Source organism: Phyllopteryx taeniolatus, chromosome 10 (assembly GCF_024500385.1).
Source record: "Phyllopteryx taeniolatus isolate TA_2022b chromosome 10, UOR_Ptae_1.2, whole genome shotgun sequence".
Lineage (NCBI taxonomy): Eukaryota > Metazoa > Chordata > Actinopteri > Syngnathiformes > Syngnathidae > Phyllopteryx > Phyllopteryx taeniolatus.
Genome location: NC_084511.1, coordinates 6,998,781 through 7,020,592, shown reverse-complemented (window position 1 = coordinate 7,020,592; position 21,812 = coordinate 6,998,781). Strand labels below are relative to the sequence as shown.

At 38.9% G+C, this 21,812-nt stretch overlaps 1 protein-coding gene across 2 annotated transcripts in view; it reads left to right on the top strand.

The window, feature by feature from the left end:
- pcdh11 (protocadherin 11) overlaps window positions 1-21,812 on the top strand; it is a 220,553-nt gene that overhangs the window by 22,751 nt on the left and 175,990 nt on the right. Inside the window, exon 4 of one of the 2 annotated variants that reach the window (XM_061787940.1) lies at window positions 211-2,015. The exons of the other annotated variant lie outside the window; for it this stretch is intronic. Coding sequence (XP_061643924.1) covers window positions 211-294 — 84 coding nt within the window. The 3' untranslated portion in view covers window positions 295-2,015. Of the gene's footprint in view, window positions 1-210; window positions 2,016-21,812 lie in introns of those variants that run through there. 2 annotated transcript variants of the gene reach the window in all.

Sequence of the window (21,812 nt, the reverse complement as noted above, 5' to 3'; positions counted from 1 at the left end):
GAATGCTTTTTTGAAATTTTTATTTGATGATCTTTATCACAATCACTTTAGACATTTGTATTATTATTATTATTTTGTTTTTCTTTGTTTGTTTTTGTATTCCGTGTTGAGTGTAGCCTGGCACTGATAAGGCTACAGTTTAGACTGCTCAGTGCTGGATGATATTGTAACTCCAATCTCCCTATATCTGTCTGTCTCTCTATATTTCAGGAGACTGCACTGAAACCACCACACTATGGCACACTCTGTGGCACAGGTACAGCTCGCTCCCACAGGATTAAAATCAATCTCTAGCTCCCACTACCTAAAGAGAGAGAGAAAAAGAGAGAATGAAAAAGATGGGACAGAGAAAAGAGAGAGAGCGTGAGGGCAGAAGGCAGGAAGTGTCAAGGTGAACAAGTACTTTACTGCCTGTACAGCCTCAAAGCTCACCTCTTCATACAAACATGGGGGTGGAAGAGAGAGGGAAAAAAAGGAGGGGGGGGGCTGAAAAAAAGCAAGACAGTTCATGTTTTCCTGCTTGAAACTTGACAAAGATCCTCTTGTAAAATGTGTTGGAAGTATGACTTGTGTTTTGATTCCAATGGCATGACCTAGAACTCCAGCACCCATGCTGTAAAATAGGTGTGTGTCAATACATCTGTAAAGTATGTTTATACTGTATGTATGTATGTGTATCTAATACAGAGTTGATGGTGTTTATATTTATTAAGTACATTTCCCTTGCCCTTTTTTTTTTTTTTTTTTTTTTTTGCAAAGCTGCCTAATGGCATTTTATTGTCTTAATTTTTTCCACATAAATTTCCATATGCGCTTGCTCGCAGAACTAATGACTTAATACGTATTTATGCTGCAAGGTCTACTGGCCCGTAGGCTGCCGCTAGTGCACACATCACAGTAAATTCCTTTTCACCTTTTGCCATCCTGTTATTTGTTAGTGCACCCAATATCCTACCCACTACGCTTCTGATTGCCTTGTTGTTTTTACACTGGGAGAAGTGGTAGAACAAGTTTAATACTTTGAGATAAGCCACAATCAAATGGGGTTATAATAAAAGCCTGTGTACGTAGGGCAGATTTGAAGAGCACTAAGCCTGACCTTTTGCGTGTCACTTTAAATTCCCAAGTTGGGAAATGGTTTAACTTGCAGATAGATATTAAAATGACTCCAGATGGTTAAAATGACCACCAAAAAACTAAATAAATAAAAAATAGAATGACAAATCCGCTTTAATATTAGGTTGACAGGCTTACAAGTGAAAGTAACATGCTTGCACATCTTTACACTTGCAGGAATCTTTTTTATAGTTGACAAGAACATTGAGCACCAAACCGTGTGACCTCTTGTTCATCTTTCTGCACACATCTTACAGCATTGCTATGACACAAACTGGTCTTGATTAGATCATTTCTGAATTGACTGGTTGGTGTGATCAACACTGATAAGTTACTTGAATGAGGCCTGCAATGCATCTGCAGTATATACATATAAGCATAGCATTAGACTCCAAAAAAATAGACATAGACAGTCAATTTTAAATGTACAGATGGGCTGGAGCAGAAACTGCAGTGTAGTTGAATAGTGACATTTTTGCACCAGCAGCCTCGCTCATTCTGTGCCATGACTCAAGCAACTATGTCGATTTTGAAAGCTTTTTAATTGTGTTTCCTTCTTGTGAGGCAGGTTGTTATTATTGGAGGAGGTATATACTGTACATGTAATTATGGTATCAAATGTATTCACTTCTGCATAGGACCTACAACATGACGTATCCATAGCATCCTAGCACTGTAATGATTAGATTTGGCTGATCGTTGGGGAAACAACAAAAATACTTATGAATTTGAAATCTATTGTTGTAAGGGAGACAGACAACCTCACTTTTATTCAATGTGAAGTAAAATATGCACCTTACATAAACTTTGTGTTTGACTGATTTGCCGGTGTGGAGAAAACTGTAACTGTTAAATGTATGTGTGCGCTTCAAAAATTTATTAAAGTCTTTTGCATTGTACTGCAAATTTTGATGACTGATTATTTATTGTTATGAACCGCTCACAAATGTTTGCCTCGCACTCATTGGCGTTTCCCTGTAAATTACTAAATGGGGACTAAAATCTGTAGAGACTAGCACTCCACAACTTTAATGAAAAATGTATTTTATAGACTGATGCAGTTACATTTCCTCTCGGACACACTAACCTGAAATTCCACAAAGGGCTTGCAATGAGGGTTTAAAAGTTGATTTTATATTTATTGTATATGTTTTTAAATTGTTCTTGAAATGTTAAATCTTATTATTAAGTAACTCAGAATGTTATTCTAGCTGTGGGACAATGCCATGCTGAGTCACTTGTTTTTTCTTTGTTTTGTTTTTTACTCAACATCAATAATAATAATACTATTTTAAAACAAAAGCACTAAGGACTAAAGCCATTAATCAATACGTTAGCAAATAAGGAGCTGGAGTGGACCCTTTATCTGCATCTTAATGTTATTTCTCATCTTGTCAAGACATTTCTGACAATATCTATACAGAACTAGAGACTATAACAGAGCCCTGGCTCTAACCAACCACACATTTGGGATGAGCTACAACAGAGGTTGTGAACCCAAGTACATCACTTAAAACAAGAAATTCAAACTAATACTACTATTATCATGAAATTAATAATTGGAAAAGTACATTAAAAGATTGCTAAAATCTCAAATCCGGTACAATCTGACCTTGGGAATCTTACCCTGATGGTCATAGGGAAGCCTTAAGACAATTTCACTGCAAAAAAAAAAAACTACTGGAAACTTTGTTGAACTATTCGTTTGTTTGGTTTCCAAAGCTTCAATATATATATATCAACCTTTTCAACTAGTCCTGGGTGATTCCCGCCTCTCACGCACAGTAAGAAAATGCATGGCTATACAGTATACTCTATATACTATACAGGTATGTATGTCATAATTCTCTCCAATGTGAAATGGCGGCTATACAGTATACTCTATATATTATAAAGGTATGTATGTCATAATTCTCTCCAATGTGAAATGGCTTTTATTTTGCCAGCCTCTTGTCCTGAGATTTAGTGAGTTATTGTACAAAAACTATTGCACTGCGATTACTATTATTAGAGGACTGATTTTATTTTACGGACATTGTGTGCAATTTCCTGGTATTCTAGAAGGTTTTAATCTGGCTCCATCCGTTCTTGAGCCTTACGAACTTGAGGCCAAACGAAAGACATGTCGTCATTACAACTGGATTATTTAAACTGAACAATTTTATTGTATAGTGCATTTCTATAGCACATTTCTGAGAGTAATACTGTTCATTAGGAACAGATTACTGATAAAAAGTTATGGAAATGTGGTGAAGTCACATCCTTTGAAGTGCTAGAATGGAAGCTTTTTTTGGAACAACACATTTCCTTTTGGGTTTCTCCTCCATGAAAGCTGATAATGATGAGCTGATAATGATAACCCCGCTGTTCTGGTGTACAGTAGTGCACAAACACATCTGAGAGGAGGAATTATGTGAGAAGAAGCAGCACAATAACCGCTGCTCCAACTCCGTGTTTTGCACATTTGATCCAAAAATACAGACTTGAAAGGAACAAAACAAAGAATAGACAATGAGAAATGTTTAATTGCTAATCAAAGTTATTTCATATTCTCAAACGGAGAGAGCTAATCAGTTCCCGCTGGGGAAAGTGTCCTTGGTGGTTTGAGAAAATGGCTTACACTCAAGTGGCGCGTTCTCGTATAGGGTGCAGAAATGTCAGCCTTCTATTAATACATTCATAAATGCCTCGTACCGACTAAAACATTTCTTGCGTAGATCTTACGATATATGTATCTCTTTGTGGTGGATAAATTATCATTTGATTTTCAATGTTAGGCACAATGAGACAATGAAATGTTTTCAAATGAGACATGAATAGATTTATAAAACAAAGGGCCAGCAATAATGAGACTAACAATCATGCATGTATTTTTCTGATGATTCTTGTCAAGACAAGGATGACAAAATAAAGTACAGTAATAGAAGTGATAAAGTAAACGACACAAGCATAAGTTGCAATGAAAGAGAAAGTGTTTTTTTTTTGGAGCCGTGTAACACGTGTTCTGTGGTTTTGACCGGAAAGTGCAATTGTTAATGCCATTATGTAATTGTGATTTTGACCAGCTCGCCAGTGACTATTATCATCCATAAAATGGCTTTTAAGTGTTGTCCCTGTGACTTTTATTCACTACATGTGACTGGAAAGATGTTTTTTGTTTTATGCTGACACAGATTTATGACTCTTGACGTATATTCAATTTCATACAACAGCACAAGCGATTGTCACGCTTTGTTTGTCGACATAATACAATGATATATCTGCAATGGAGCAGCAGACCCAGCAGCTCATTGGGCTGCATTGAAGCTTCCTATGGTTTTCATAAGTTACATTGTTTTTTGTGTGTTCTTTTTCCTTATTTGGCATTCACAGTCAGACTGGAGCTCCAAAAGTACAATCACCAAAGGCTGTGTTCAAGCATCTTTACGGTGTGTTTAAAAAAATATATATATATATGAAATATACATGAATGACTCATTCACTCCACGACACTGACTATGCAATCAGTCAAATCAACTCCTATATTAAAGGGGATAATTGACATGTTAAAATTGCTAGCAACATTTGAATGTAGCATCACTTCAATAATCCCCAACCCACCACCCCGGAGTCCCTGACCAAAGCCACATTAATGCGTACGAGCGCAATTCTCAGGCATTGCTATCCATGATGGCATGCGATTATGAAAGTGTGTTGTCGTGATGAATAGTCACAGAGAACACGCATCCAGATTCAACAAAATCACAGCACGTATGTAATTTAGCGTTACCACAACAAACAAGCTGACTTTTGCCACGCCTGCTACACGGGTAAGGTGAATTATACCATATAAACATCCATTCATTTTCTACACTGCTGATCCTCACTAGGGTCGTGGACATGCTGGAGCCTATCCCAGCTGACTCTGGGCGAGAGGCGGGGTACACCCTGAACTGGTCGCCAGTCAATTGCAGACCATATAACATTATAACACTAAATGTTATTGGTTTGAATTTATATTTTTTTATGTACAATCAATTACAAGTCAAAAAGAGGTGATAAACCTACCCGTTAAGCTGAAATGTTACTTATTCCTTTGACTTCTGATTCCTCTCAGCTATCTGAGCTCATATGTTCACTCGTGTTTTTGTATTGGGATCTGTTCAATTCATTTTTTTCTGCTTCTGTATGCCAATCATATGCCCAATCGTATGCCCAAATAAGGGATTGGGCATGATTTTTATTTTTTTTTCAGAGGTGGATATTCTGCAGTAGGTTCAGTAAAACTCCTGAAGCCCAAGGTAACAAGTCACTGCAGTTCTGTCTCTGATTGGGTCTTTTTTTCTCAGGTGCAGTGTTTTTTTTTATTTTTTTTAAAAAAAATCTAATTAGTGGTACAAGATGGAGCCATGAGATGATATATATCATATACTACTGTCAGCTCAGTTTTAACAAATATGGCGAAAAGTGATCTTTTAAATTGAAAACTCCTTTTTAAGTACAGCCCAAATTAAAGAGGGCAAGATAAAGAAAACAAAAAAAACCAGCAACCTTTGTATCCATTTGCTGCAGATAGTGGATTGACAATTCAAGTCTCAAATCAACAATAATGTCTCCTTCATATGTCACATGTTTTTAAATTACTCTATTTGAGATGCATGCCCATACATTTTTATAAATCTGTCAAATGAAGAGCAATTATTGCTGAAGATAGATTCAAAATCAGATTGTGTCGAGGGGATGACATGAACGTGGCCAGGGGCGGTACTGGTCATGTGAGCAGAAGTTATTTATGCATGGACTGCATAATGGTGCAGGAAGCAAGAAGCTGCTGTCTTTTAGTTGCGCTCCACTCAGGCCAATGCTTCACACAATTGCTGCCCCATCTCTGCCAAACTGAATAATTCAATCTGCCCTCCTACCGCCACTACAGCGACCACCTCCAGACCTGTGGTGGTCAAGCTACTTTTGTGTGTGCACCAATAAAATCAGATTGGAAGCTCAGCGAGTGATTCTTTCTAAGACTCTCTGCAGCGTTACAGCCAGGAGATTGTTTTCATTGAAAACAATTCCGTTGATTAAACGAGGTGTGACTGCAGAGTAGGGATCAGAGGAACATCGATGGCTTGTACAAATGTTTGTTCACTGTTAAAAGTGTGATCAAAAGTAATGCACAAGGACCACGCATGTAGCTGGTGTGCCACATTGAGGGTTAATGCAGAGAAATTCATCTCTACTTCTCTACCTCATGTACGATTATCAATGCTGTTGTGCTTTATCTTTTTTTGGGGTCTGTATGTTTTGAGTGTACGTTCCAAATATTACAGTATCCGGATAAATGAGATTGAAAAGCAGTACTTATGTGACACCCTTGCCATTTTCATCACCCTAACCCCTCCCCTTTTTTGAAGTAATCATTGTTGAACATTAGTTGTGCTCATGTTGCCTTACCACTAATCCCCCTTTAACACAGAGCTAAACACAAGAAAAAAAGATTTAATTTACCATTCTTTTCTATTGCTATGTTGTTTTTGCTCTTAGTAGCAACCATGCTACAGATGGTGCATTTGCATTCTGCGTACACTTGACCCCGCAGACGCAGCTTGCATTGAATGTGTCCCTCATTGCATCTTCTTTGAAGCATACAGTGTGAAGCCTGACCAGCAATCTATCATGCTGTTAGGGCTAATACATGGAATTTTCCAAAATAGCCATGTCCCACTGTGGGTCATTGTTCAACTCTATGATGTTGTCAGCAGTGGCGGCTGGTTTAGTACAAGTTGGTGGGGGTGGTGGTGGGGGGGGGGGGTGATCTAAAAAAAAATAATAATAATAAAAATATATATACACACACACACACACACACACACACGTCATTTGTATTTCTCTATTTGCACTAAGTGCAATGAGAGGGAATACAACTGCACCTCCGGTATACTATATGCCAAGGGAGCTCTTGTATATTTGAATTAGAAAATAACATTTTATTTAACTCCACGACCCTTGTGAGGATAAAGAAAATGGATGGATGGATGGATTTTATTTAACTATTTATGACTGTATTATTATTTAAAATATTCTCTTTTATGTTTTTGTAAACCACTTTGTTACAGCTGTGGTTGTTGTGAAAGTGCTATATAAATAAAGTGGAGTTTTAAGTAAATTATTAGATTACATTTAAATTTTGATAAGCATTACTCATCTTTTTCAGTCACGATGGTTACCATGCAGCCAAAGGCCATTCTTTAAAACCAGCCGAAACATGAGGTCTGTTTTCACGGATCGGGCAAAAATTTTTATAAAACGTGAAGCTAAGATGCCAAATTAGCTTCAAAATTGCTTTGTCATCAATAACTAGTTATTTCACTCTCTGACTCAGACTTTTCAACGTCTGTCTCTGCAGACTGACTTGTTCGAGAATTGGATTCGAAATGAAGTGGGGAGACTCAACTCCATGTATGGGTAGTGGGAGGGTTTAACGATAACTCGTTTTAACGGTATTGGCTAATGTGCACTTGAATTCAACGCCCTACCTCTGCAATATCTTTTGTATTGCACAAGACCAACTGCACATGTCAAACATGTGAGAAGAGTCAATGCAAAACCGTCGAAGCGCCCTAAACCGGACGTTGAGTCATAAAATGAGACAACCACCTAGTGAGGATAAGCGGTACAGAAAATGAATGGATGGACTTCTGTCCTTTTCAAGGTGACTCAACAGCGGTGGGGCAGTACCCTAGCGCCCTCTATTGACCAGCCGCCACTTGTTGTCAGTCTTGTGTAGAACAGAGCCTTTCATGAAGTCCCACTGAGCTGTTTAAATCAATTACTCTCCAACAGTCAAAATACTGCATAGGGTTATTTTAGAATGTAGATCTATTTGCCGTCAGGTTAACTCAGTGTTTTAAAATGTGTTGTCGGGTGCAAGACATGAGTGGGAAACTGTTTTATTAATTACTGTCTTTGTTGATAATAAAAAAAATAATACAAATGATTGACACACGAAAAGCACAAACACAACTTTTAGTTGATAGAGACAAAAACAGACCACTGGTAAACATCAAGAAGGCCGTGTTAAATGTGCAATGATACACTGTGTATGTAATTGACAGAGGAGTAAAAGCGTCAAAATGTTTGTCCCTGGACAAAATGAGGCGAATGTTGTCATTTTGAAATCACAGCAAAAACACCGCGAATGTAATTTTTCATTACACTTTTTGACAAGAAGGGAGCTCATCATGTTGAACCTTTTGTTTTAATGTAAAATGATTGCATGTTACCTATTTCAAAACAACACACTTTTCGTTTACTATTTGGATTAAAGCAGCAGCAAAGACAGTGTCAGGGATGCTAAAGGTAGACTGACTGAAAGGCAACAATTTAAGACATTGTCCAAGGAGGACCATGTGTGTTTCCTTGGTAATCCTGGTAATCCTTGAAAAAGAATTCATGATTTGCTTTTGTAAAAGAGATTGGGAGATGATAAGGTTCCTATCTCCTTAGAATAGCTGATAATCTGGTTTGGGAAGAGGATTCAGGGGTATTTATCCTGTCTTAACATTTGCCCAATCAGATGGCGTTGAAGTGACCTTAACCCGTTACCCATTCCCTGTCTATATGGTCTACTACATGTAGGGGGGGGAGAACAGTGGGATGATAATCAATGTTGTTTATTTTGCTGCTTGACTCTTTAAGTATTTTCAAACAGATTATAAGCTTTTGCAGGGGATAATCAGAAGAGCACAGACAATTGCCTTTTTCTATCCTGACAGTAACCTCCCACGAATGCGTAAAGAAGGTGATTTAAAGTAGATGCCGACACTTAATTCCTGATTAGAACCATTGCAGAGACTCGTAAAATTATCCGGACACCACATTAATCACTGCATTTCAAACAGGCCGGCTTCCAATTTCCCCAGCCCAAATGTGTTATCTCCAGAATTACTAGCACTCAAAGCCACATTTTGCCTAACATAGAAAAAAAGGAAATAACGCCACATAGACATATTGAACTGTGAGTGACCCCAGATGTCTCTTCTCTGGTTCAGTATGAACAAAAAATACATGTATTGTCACTGTATATTGAAAATCGTTTATCTCCTTTTTAAGATAATTTAGACATTTTAAGATTCTCTGTGTTCTCCTGCATGTACTGTTAAAGTAATGTAGCTAAACAGCCAAGGGCGAATCTAGGATTTGAACTTTAGGGGTGCTGAGCCCCCAGTCAGAATATCTCTCATATAGCACATTACCATTTATGAAGTCATTTTTAACTTACTGACACAATATTGATAAAAGATACTAACGTGCTTGCTATAAAAATGTGTTTATTCTTTATGTCTGTGTATATTCTGAGTCATCCAGGTCATGGTAATCAGCAAAGGTTGAATCGTCATTTTCCTTAAATGTTCAAAAATATCTTAGGCAATTTTGGTATCAAGCTAACAAATTAGTACAAAACAATGTTTCAATTTAACATGAGTTGAAACCACAACATATTATTTTAGTTGGAACTTATCCAACCTTATTCACCTCTCAAAACCTCATTTCAGTTAACCTCGGCATACACTGTTCAATTTAAGACCACATCAAGCCTGAATCCGACTCAGTTTTGATTCAGGGCAACGCTTAAACCCAGTCAGGCATCGTTGGCTGTGCAGTGGCACAGGTGAAATCACACTATTAAGTTTACAAGCTTTGTTGTTAGCATTTAAGTTTACAAGCTTTGTTGTTAGCATCGTAGTGCAGTCATTTTATTATTGATTTATCTTGCCAAGTTTCAAACACATATACAGTATGAGTCAGCCCAAAAAATGTATACACACATTAGGAAAAGGCAAATTTTATTAATTCATTAAATCACGGTAATGAAATATTTTAATGCCAAATTTAGTCAGTCATCACCAGATTACGGCGAACTAATGCGGGCCCAATGGGATTACTGCACATGCATTTTCAATATCTTGTTGAAGGGTCACCGATGTATTCGGTTTCCTGCAATACACAACATCCTTTAGGGTCCCCGATAGGTAAGTCTGCAGGTGTTAAATCAGGAGAATGTGTGGGACATCCATGTGCAGCAATTCTATTGGGCACTTTGGCCAACGTTGCCGGTCCACAAGCAGTAGTTTGCCGCCCAGATTAAATGTCTGGCAGCAAATCACCACCACTTTGAGCCCCTATTGTAATTGTAGTGGCCAAAAGTAACTTTATGTGATGTCTAAATAAATTTGGTATTAAAATGGTAATACAAATTTCCCCTTTTCCTGATGTGTGTATACATTTTGTGTACACGGAGCGTCTCTTTGGAATATGCCACGTTTGATGTTTACCGGTACCAACTGTCATTGAGTTGGCTTCCACAGCCTCATCGAGTTGTGCACAGGCTGGTCCGTCTGGTTTTACAGTCTTGTACAATCTTGGGTGATTGCCCTATCAACCAGTAGCTGGTGTTTGGCTCCCTTGGTGTTACTGCCAATGCCTTTCTGTACTATGCTCATGTATTGATCCATGTGCCATTAAAAAAATTAAGTAACGCTGTTATAAATCAGCTATAAACTATGCCAGCTAAATTTGTGCGAGAGGTGGGGTACACCCTGGACTGGTCACTGGTCAATGGCATCGAGACAATCAATCATTCACAGTCACATTCACACCAACCTGCTGCTGCTGATTTCAAAGTAAAATTAACATGTATTGCACTGATAAGGTTATGAGCATTGTGTTCAGCTTTTTTTTCACATGACTAGACTTTGTCATGTCAGCTTCAAATATTCAAATATTTAAAAGTATAGTACTTGTATAACGTAGTTATGGTGGTGAAAAGACTGATTTAAGTTTATGTTGCTAAATCTGCTTTTATGAAATTTAATTTTTTCATTGCTTTCAGAATAAAAATGGTTTCCATAATATGGTGATGATATATTTTAATTTAGTTTACTTTAATCATTGACCATTTTCGGAACCACAAAAAGAATCAGATTATTCACGATTATAAGCATGGCCGCATTTTATCCACTAACACACCTGTAACAGCGCCTAATGAGTGTAGCTCATTACCCAATTAGAGCTTTTGCACAGAATAAGTGGAATGGAGTGTGGGGAGAGAAGCATCCTATGAGTGGCCGTTAGGGACATTATTCAGGATTAGCTCTCACACTTATTCAAATCCTTTCACACACACACAAATTACTGAAAGGCTCTCATAAGGACTACTCAAACACTCTCATACACATGAGTCTTGCTTTCATTACACTACTCAAATGCTCTCATTGACTAGTCAAATGCTCTCATTGACACTACTCAAATGCTCTCATTTACACTACTGAAATGCTTTCATTTACACTAGTCAAATGCTCTCATTTACACTAGTCAAATGCTCTCATTTACAGTACTCACATGCTCTCATTTACACTCATCAAATGCTCTCATTTACACTACTGAAAAGCTCTCTCACACACGTCTTGATCTCATCAACACTACTCAAATGCGTTCACGCGAGCATGTCAATCACATTCTCGCACACATTCCTGGCATTCAGGAGTTCACGTCAATCATGCTCACACGTAAATAGTGTAAATCTTTTATTAGGTAGTTCAATTCAAAAAGTGAAATTATAGCGACTGCAGACTGCACACACTCAGAGTGAAGTATTAGCATGAAGCATTATTGTAGCAATTGAGTAGTGTAAATGAGAGCATTTGACTAGTGTAAATGAGAGCATTTGACTAGTGTAAATGACAGAATTTGAGTAGTGTCAATGAGAGCATTTTAGTAGTCTCAATGAGAGCATTTGAATAGTGTAAATGAGAGCATTTGAGTACTATCAGTGAGAGCATTTGATTAGTCAAGGAGAGCATTTGAGTAGTGTTAATGAGAGCAAGACTCGTGTGTATGAGAGTATTTGACTTGTCCTTATGAGATCCTTTCAGTAGTTTGTGTGTGTGTGTGAAAGCATTTGAATAGTAAGTGTGAGAGCTAATCCTGAATAATGTCCCCAACGGCCCCTCATAGCCCCTCATAGCATCCAATGCATTTTACTCCTCTTTCACTTGCACAGTCGTTCACATACAGTCGCTGTCAGTCTCAATCTGGGACAGACACACAAACACGCATGCATGCATGGCGTGCGCACACATACACACACACACTTAAAATAGGCTGAGGCCCCAAATGCTATCCTGCTCAGACTTGCACACTGTGCAGCGTTAATCCACACATGCACAAGAACCTGCTGATTTCTCTTTGTGTACTTGGCTTCAATCAGGGGGCAAGCAAAGAGGCTGAAAGTGAGGGAAAGATGGGGTAAGGTGGTGATTGGGGTGGGGGTTGGGGGTTTGGGGGGGAACAAGGATTTGAGGGAGAATGTGAACACCTGAATACACTTTAAGCATTTTTGTGGGAGCATAACTGTAGCACCAGTTACACCTCAACACACTGTGATTGATGCAGGCATTTCAATGAGTTGCTTCTCGTCTACACGCAGGAGTTGAATGCTATGAGGGGCCGTTAGGGACTCAGGATTCAGGATCAGCTCTCACACTTGCTATTCAAATGCTTTCACACGCACACACACACACACAAACTACTGAAAGGCTCTCATAAAGACTACTCAAACACTCTCATTTGTACGAGTCTTGCTCTCACTGCTCAAATGCTCTCATTGACTACTCAAATGCTCTGATTTACACTACTCAAATGGTCTCATTTACACTACTCAAATGCTCTCATTTACACTTGTCAAATGCTCTCATTTACACTACTCAAATGCTCTGATACACACAAGTCTTGCTCTCATTGACCCTACTCTAATGCTCTCATACACACGCGTCTCGTACTCCTCAATACTACTCAAATGCGCTCATGCAAGCACGTCAATCACATTCTCGCACGCATCACAAGTTGTCAATCATGCTCACACGTGAATAGTGTAAATCTTTTATTAGGTAGTTCAATTCAAAAAGTAAAATTATAGAGATGAACTGCACATTGCACACTCTCAGAGTGAAGTATTGAAAATTTAAAATAATGTATTATTTTGATGATTGCAGCACATAGCAAACAAAAAAAATTCCCCATATTGAGAAAATAAAATATAACGTCAAACGAAATAATTAATTCAAGAAATAGTGATTTTTAATGTAGAAATTAGGCTGGAATTTGCCCTCTGAAAAGTACTTCAGCGTTTAATCACTCTCGGGGTACTGACGAAAAACTTTTCAACAATATTCAAATTTATTGAGAGGTACCTATATTTAAAAAAGTAATGAAATATTTGACTCTGACTTTGTGTAGTCTGGAGTGCATATCTATGACACGAGTTTCACTACGACAATTAAATTCCTTCATTCCCTTTGGACACCTCATTAGGTACATCGACGCAGGGGAGCTTAAACGCGACTATCCGGCCATCCTGCCTGCAACGAACTGTACAGTACCTTTGTAATTAAAAGTACAGTTGGAATGACATTTAATACAGTATCATTTAATGAGTGTAAATGAGAGCATTTGAGTAGTGGAAATGAGAGCATTTGAGTAGTGTAAATGCGAGCATTTGACGAGTGTAAATGAGAGCATTTGAGAAGTGTAAATGAGAGCATTTGACAAGTGTAAATGAGAGCATTTGAGAAGTGTAAATGAGAGCATTTGAGTAGTGTAAATGAGAGCATTTGACGAGTGGAAATGAGGGCATTTGAGTAGTGGAAATGAGAGGATTTGAGTAGTGTAGATGAGAGCATTTGACTAGTGTAAATGAGAGCATTTAAGTAGTGTAAATTAGAGCATTTGACTAGTGTAAATGAGAGCATTTGACTAGTGTAAATGAGAGCATTTGAGTAGTGAAAATGAGAGCATTTGACTAGTGTAAATGAGAGCATTTGAGTAGTGTAAATGAGAGCATTTGAGTAGTGTAAATGAGAGCATTTGAGAAGTGTAAATGAGAGCATTTGAGTAGTGTAAATGAGAGCAAGACTCATATTTATGAGAGTGTTTGAGTAGTCCTTATTAGAGCCTTTCAGTAGTTTGTGTGTATGTGGAAGCATTTGAATAGTCAGTGTGAGTGTGCTAATCCTGAATAATGTCCCTAACGGCCCCTCATAGAATGCAGCTCCAATTCATGAATATATGCGCGAGGAATCTACCTTGGAGCCATTAGCAGATACTAAGTCAGTAAACCACAGAACTGTATTGCTTGACTGTACTCTCTAATGGACCTATATTTGCACCAATGTTATGGCTCTCATTTAAACACGTAACAAGGTTTTGACGGGATCACTTTTCCGTATCTGAAACCAGCTCCAATTTTTGTGGCGCATTCAGTGGTGTAATAGTCTGTTTTAACATTATGGTGTGTAGTCATGTAAAATATTATTCGTCCTTTCCCGAAAGGAAAATAGACACGTGAAGATTTTCAAGAGTCTTCAAAGAGAGCAGAGGCTCATTTTTTAGATCAGTCACGCAGAGGTACATGTCATTTTGACATCTTTTGCGTTGCATGGCTACTCAGATGGTCATAAGTTAGATGGCTTCATGTCTGGCTTTGCCATGGATTTTACAAAAAAACACTTTAACATTTCTTTTTCTTGGGTAAAGCAACAATTTAGAACCAACAAAAAAACCCATATAATATATATATATATATACATATATATATATATATATATATATATATATATATATATATATATATATATATATATATATATATATATGCCCGCGACCCTAGTGAGGAGAAATGGCTCAGAAAATGGATGGATGGATATATATATATATATATATATATATATATATATATATATATATATATATATCCTTTGTAAGTTAAAAAAAATACAGAATGGCTTGAGAGACATGGTGCCTAGAAATATTGCTCTTCCTGTGTCAACAGCCCAGAGGCCTGCTGTTATTTCACCCTTTGACTTGTATACTTCTGCCAAAATGAGCAACCCAATGTAGGCTTGCAAGTGGGTCACATTAAGTCTGTCTAGCTTTCCCCATACATGTGCCTCCTTTCTAAATCTGTTATCTCCAGTGAAACATTATTAATTGACGGTGTTATGAAGAGTGCAAAAAAAAAAAATGGTTGTTGTTTTTCTTTTTTTCTTCTTTTTTTAATTGGACATTGTCAACAGCATATCTGGAACCATTTTGATTACATTAGAAACACTAATTCTAACCTACTTCTTATTCGAGTAGGGTGACAGACTACAATCCATCCATCCATTTTCTGAGCCGCTTCTCCTCACGAGGGTCGCGGGTGTGCTGGAGCCTATCCCAGCTATCATCGGGCAGGAAGCGGGGTACACCCTGAACTGGTTGCCAGCCAATCACAGCCTCCTGCTTTATCTCCGTAGCTTTACGCAGTCTTAGAAGCACTTGTCTCGTTGTCACTTTTCTTGTGTGAGCGTTACATTTTTTTTTCCATTAAGCATCATTTGCTGCAGCTGTGTGAACATTCTTTAATCAGAAGTTCGTCAAGACATCACATTTTTGACTGTGGGGATTGCATCTGGAAGATCGCTGCCATCCACTAGAAAGCAGCCTAGAGTGGTCAGTATAATTTATTTATTTATGTATAATTATAGTTTGTCGCCATTAGCTTCGATGCTAAGCAATGCTATCGTCGTGACGATTGTAATATGCAGTGTTTTCTTGTTTGTATGTTTGTGTTTGTATAATTTTTAGTTCTACGGTGTGTTGAGGTGTCAATAAACATTTGTAAAAGAAACTGGAGTCTCGCAACCAATCAGTGGGCACCAAAGAGGGTACCTTTCTCATCAGAAGAGGAAGCCTTATACACACACACACATTCTCCACTACGTCAACTTCGTTGTCAAAAAGACATAACAGCACCTAACGAAAGAAAACCTTTCCTTGAAAGTCATTCTTTAGTTGAAAGAGAGCAGAAAGAGAGAGCAAACAGAATCAAGAAAAATGGTTTAGAATCAGTCAAGTAACATGAAGTATCAGTGGTTCTAGCACTACCACAATTAGGGCTATGTTAGGTTAGGGCCCTAAAACTTTGTGAAGATTATACATTTAAATGTAATCGTGATCTCAGTATCATCCAAAACAGCCAGAACAAATGTATGTTTAACGTTGGAATTGTGATATATTTGGTCCAGGTCAAACTGCAAAGAACACATGTACTGTGTACAGGACCAAAAAAAAATCATTGTGTTAATTCTATGTCTACACTGTTGTCCCCATGAATTAGGAAAAGTCATGAAATATGAAACAACAAAACGTCCATCATATATATTTATATATTTTGAACATTGAATTGAGTCAAACTGCCCCAAAGATAGTAAGAGGATGAAGTCAATTAGGAGCAGGATCTTGTCGGTGTTGAAGGAAAACTTTGTATGTTCCTCTTTTTCCCAGCAATGTAGTTAATAAAAAACACAACAATGATTGTTCTTTGCACCAAAATGATATTTAAGTGGATTTACTCCATCATTTCTGTATCCCTGGAGGTTGGCCAAGAATATAAGGATAAATATCCAGTAATGTCTACCTCTCAGCTGTACCGGTGGGTAGCAACTAGGGATGCAACAATATCTACCGATATATCTCACGGTTCAGATTTATCACGGTATTAATCTCACGGTACATGAGAAAGCTCACGGTATTGCAGTAAGGCACACGGTACAGGTGGGGCGAAGAGGCAAACGCAGGAGAAGCAAAAGACCTCTTTTTGGCCCAGTCCTTCTCGATAAGCTTTAATAGTTTCTGAGTGTTTTCCCACAGATTTTTGTGAAAAAGACATCTTCACATCGTACTGTAAATTACCATATTCTATTCCCGTTCATCCAATGTTTACATTCATATACCTCCAAAACACTATTGCTGCAGCACTAACCATGCTATGCTCACAATAACAAAACCGTCCATTGAGAAATTGTCTCCTCACCAATTTGACAGTATTTATTGTCATTTTCTTTCATTTGTGCATTTCTTGTGATGTGCTAATATGGTCACCTGGGCTTTGACTCCATTTGGTGCGTATGTACTGTAGCAGCTTCGTGGAGTGGCTACGTATAGCCAACCCCAAAAAACTTTTTAAGCACAATGGCTGATTATTTTATTCCAAAACAGGAGCACAACAATAATGAGGAACTTTTAATACCACGGTATCATGATATCATGAATATTGTGACATCCCTTGTAGCAACAGAAAAATTACGTTTCCAAAGAAATGCGCATATATTCACTGCAACACTGAAATCAGCATAGGCAACAACTGTTTGTCATGCGACAAAGACTGTGTTATAGCACCATCTATCCATCCATTTTCAATACCGCTTTTCCTCACTAGGGTCGCGTGCGTGCTGGCACCTATCCCGGATGATTTTGGGCAAGAGGCTGGGTACACCCTGAACTGGTCGGCAGCCAATTGCAGGTCACATAGAAACAAACAACCCTTCACACTCAGACTCACACCTATGGGCAATTTAGAATCTTCAATTAACCTACCATGCATGTTTTTGGAATATGGGAGAAAACCAGAGTACATGCCGAAAACCTACGCAGGCTCAAGGAGAACATGCAAACACCACACAGGGAGGCCGGATTTGAACCCGCGACTGTCATGATACGAAGGTATCCTTTTTCACGGGACCCAGTAGTAAGCGGAGGCTGAGAATAATTTATTGAAAAGGAAGTGGGATTTAGATCTCTGAGGCGTAATGGCGGGTCGTTGAGATGGGGAACGTGGGGCAGGGGGTGGCGTGAGCATGTGGATGGCTTGGCGGCGTGGTGGAAGAAGTCAGCAAGGCGGGGAACACGGAAGGAGCACTGAGGATGAGGAAGAACATGGGAGTCAGAATAATACAAATAAGGCGTAGCTTACGTGAACGTGCAAGGCCAGTGTACCACGGTGGAACGTTAATACTCTGGCGAGGATTTCCCAGATCTGGCAGGCTTTTATGCAGGCAGAGATGATGATAGCTGATTGAAAACAGGTGCGCCGCCAAGGTGGTGCTGATTACAGGGAAGGGAGAGAGAGAGCGGTAGAGAGAGATAGCGAGAGGGGCGCAAATCGCCACCCGAGCGTCAAAACAGGAACTACAAGGATAGCTCATGACAGCAGCCTCAGAACTGTGAGACAGATGTGCTGTTATACCATTATATGTTGAGAAATTATTTTACGATCATGTTATTTTTTCAACAAGTGAAAAAAAGGCACCAACTGCTAAGTTAGCACCAATGCCAACAGTAGCCTACATACGCTGTTAATACGAGTTATTCTGGCTGGTCCACTGGACATATGAGGGGCTTTTCTACCAACCAGCCCAGGAACTTTGAGTTCCTGTTCGCAAAAGGTTTCTGTGGCCCATTTCGTTTGCGTTTCCATCACACTAATAAGTTCAGGGTAGCTTAAGCTAATGAGGCTAACGTTGATTATTACTGACACCTTCTGGATCTAAAAAATGCTGGTGTTTCAAGCTTTCAATGTCTTATTTTATATCTTAATCTAAATTTCAAATATTTTCCTAACCCTTTATCCAGGTGAGGCAGTTGAGAACTGATTCTCATTTGCAATGCCAACCTGGCTACAGACAGTCTTTGAGGTAGGGAGATTTATTATATACAAGCACATTTCAATAAATTAGAATATATTTATTCTATTTTGTTGAAATGACAAACCTAAATAGAACGGAAGCTTGCAAAAGACTATAGATGTGATTTATGAGATGGAAAATGCAAAGGGGGCACAAGCCTGAAGCTTTACACAGTTCAACTACACAATACCAATAAAGACCAATAAATCACATCGATAGTCATCTGCAGACTTCTTCATTTATTTATATATTTATTCAAAAAGACAAAAATAAAAGTTTTTCTAACGCCTTGGTATTCAGGCGATGATAATTTCCTTCATGTTCATGCAAGTTCTCCAGCTTTAGAGAATATCAGTTCACATGCCTTTTATGGACCTTTTATTCACCTAGCCGAGGAAGACACACACGCCCGCTTAGGCTCGGACCTCCATTTCTTAGTGGAACCAAGTCGGGCAGCGGTGGACCTCCCGGCGGCAGACTTCACGACCGAGTCCATCGCAGCGGCTTGTCACCAAGCCAAAGCACAGCGTTTGTCCAGCCTGCTCCTCATCCACCAACTGCGGCCCAGTGGAAAAAGGCAAATATTGGTGTTTTGAAGCCTCACGTCCCTCAACCCCAGCAGAGGAAGAGGCACACGCCGCTTAGGCTCAGACCTCCGCTACATAGCGGAACCGATTCGGCCAGCGGCGGACCTTGCTGCTGGGGCAGTGATAGATTTTGCCACCGCCCCACTCGATCGATGATTCGAACCTTTGCTTTTCAATGTATTGTAATCCTCTTATTTAGAGCTTTGTGTAACACCGCAAAATGGTGGCTCTGTGAATGTAAAAGTAAACGCCTACAGAGGTATGTCAACCAACCAGCGTTCGTCGGCACAGACCCCCCCGGAACAAAATACTCCAGGAGAAACCTTCTGTACCCTGGTAGTTTTTTTGTTTTGTTTTTTCGGTGGGGACATGGGGGAAACTCAAGCTTCCAGGGTAGCTAGGGAAGTTGCTGCAAAGGTTCTTGCAGTGGGAAAGCCCCTATGGACAAATACAATCAGCGCTCCAAGGAGACCATCGTAATGGTAGATAAATATTCTCGTAATTGCAAACCAGTGTGTGTCATTTGCTTAAGCTTTCTTAACAAGTCTGTAAAATCTAAATTATACAGTAGTCTCATACTAATCAAAAGTGCAACATTTTCAATCTGTTCAAGATTTTCAAACAAGATACATTTGTAAACATCCCAATGTGATTTAAATAGTTGGCTGTCCACACTGTCGGCTCATGTTACATTGTTTTTGGCTTATTTTTCTATATGTGAGCATACATATATATATAAAACCGTCCAGGGATTTATTTATTTATTTTTTTGTGCAAATGATATTCAGAAAAACAAAGATAGCCAAGTGTCCAGGAAAATTACTGTTGTATTCCAGACAAATTTCCTGCATATGTTACTCATGCAACTCACATATAGACAGGCTCTGCTTCTGATAGGGGCCACATGTGTTCAAGCCCAGAGGTAATGGGCAGCACTTCAGTGAATTGTGCCGACCTTATTGTATTGTGTGGATGATTGTATTGTGCTCCCTCAGATAATGACTCGGCCCTACTTTGACTTTGAGGCACTGACCTGAAATAAGGCACACAAGTGAAATCCGAGCCCGGATGAACCTGGAAGTGATTAAGGTCACCCAGACACATCACATTTGTTTGACCCCCCGGGTGACTCACATCGACCGATGTCTGCAAATCCTCTGGGAGTCTTTTGTGGGTTCCTTCCTCAATGCAAACGTTGGCCAATGATAACATGCTTTAGAGAAAGTGTCAGGATGATTAAATACACCTATGAGAGAGGAGTTTTTTTTTTTTTTTTTTTTTTAAGGTTCCTATTGACTTTGGAGAGGTGGAAGAAGACAACTTGTTTTCTCCTTAAATGACATCAGGGACTTAGATTGTGATTAATCAAAGAAAATTCAACTACATTGCTGTCACCACTGAAAAATAATTTAAGATTTGTGCCAAAACAATATTATTTTGTATGCATAGTGAGCCTTGAGTTTTCACGAGACAACAACTTGACAGAGTGAAATCGATGCACAGCGCTGCTTGCTCCTACCCTCTGTTTCCAATATTGCTATACATTCACTATGAGTGCAGACTGCACAACGAGAGAGCCACTGAGGTCACAATTCAATGGCAGGTATCAGTTGAACTGCACAGTAATGTGCAGCAAAGCCACGGTCTCAATGCAATAAATTGTGTGAAGGATTTTATCGAGTTTCAGACAGAATATGCAAATAATCATAGTGTTTTAACCATGCGGCACATATAAGAGAAATATCAAGGGAATGAAACTAAGGGCATCGCAAGATATGATGCAACCCCAAATCTAGGACTGAGCTAAAGCAATATCAAACTTTGCATTGTGATAATTAAACGCAGCAAGTGATAAGGTTGATGTTTCATTGGATGAGTACAAGCCTTGATGCTCGCGGGATGCAGGGATAACATGAGAGCATGCTGTTCTCTGAAGGATCTTTGGTGTGTTTTGTGTCTTGCTATTCTGCTGGGGATCAGTCCATGACTCCCCTCCGCAGTCATGGCACTCAGATTAAAACTATTTTTCTTCTGGTGTGATGATACGGGAATGAAATAATGATCTATGTAAAGCTTGCTTTTTTTTTTTTTTTTAAATAGGGTAATCTTTTGGGAATTTCTATTCCTAGACAAAGACACGACAAAGATATCATTAGAGGTGCCCAGTCTCTCTGATGAATTTGTGGAATCTCATCCAATCAATATAGGAACAACTCACGAGCCTCAAACAAGTTTAGTCAAATGCCTGATGTTGTGTTTGACTCACGTACAGTATGTACAAGTATCACTGCCTGTATGTTACCGCCCAGACAACACAATCTCCAAGCAAGAGATTATTTTATTATTGAGACAAATGTGGCAGATGACTAAACAAGCATGATCCTAGTGTATATGTCATTTGGTGATCTTCTAATGGCATCAGTACTGAGGATCCAGGTCAGTGAAGGACAAAGTGCTCAGTATCAGAAGTTAAGAGAAAACTCTTTAAAAGGTGCATTAAAAGGCAAAATCCAGATTGCAGAATTTAAAGGTGTCCTGTGTCCCGTTCTGCCTTTAGTGAGGACAATTT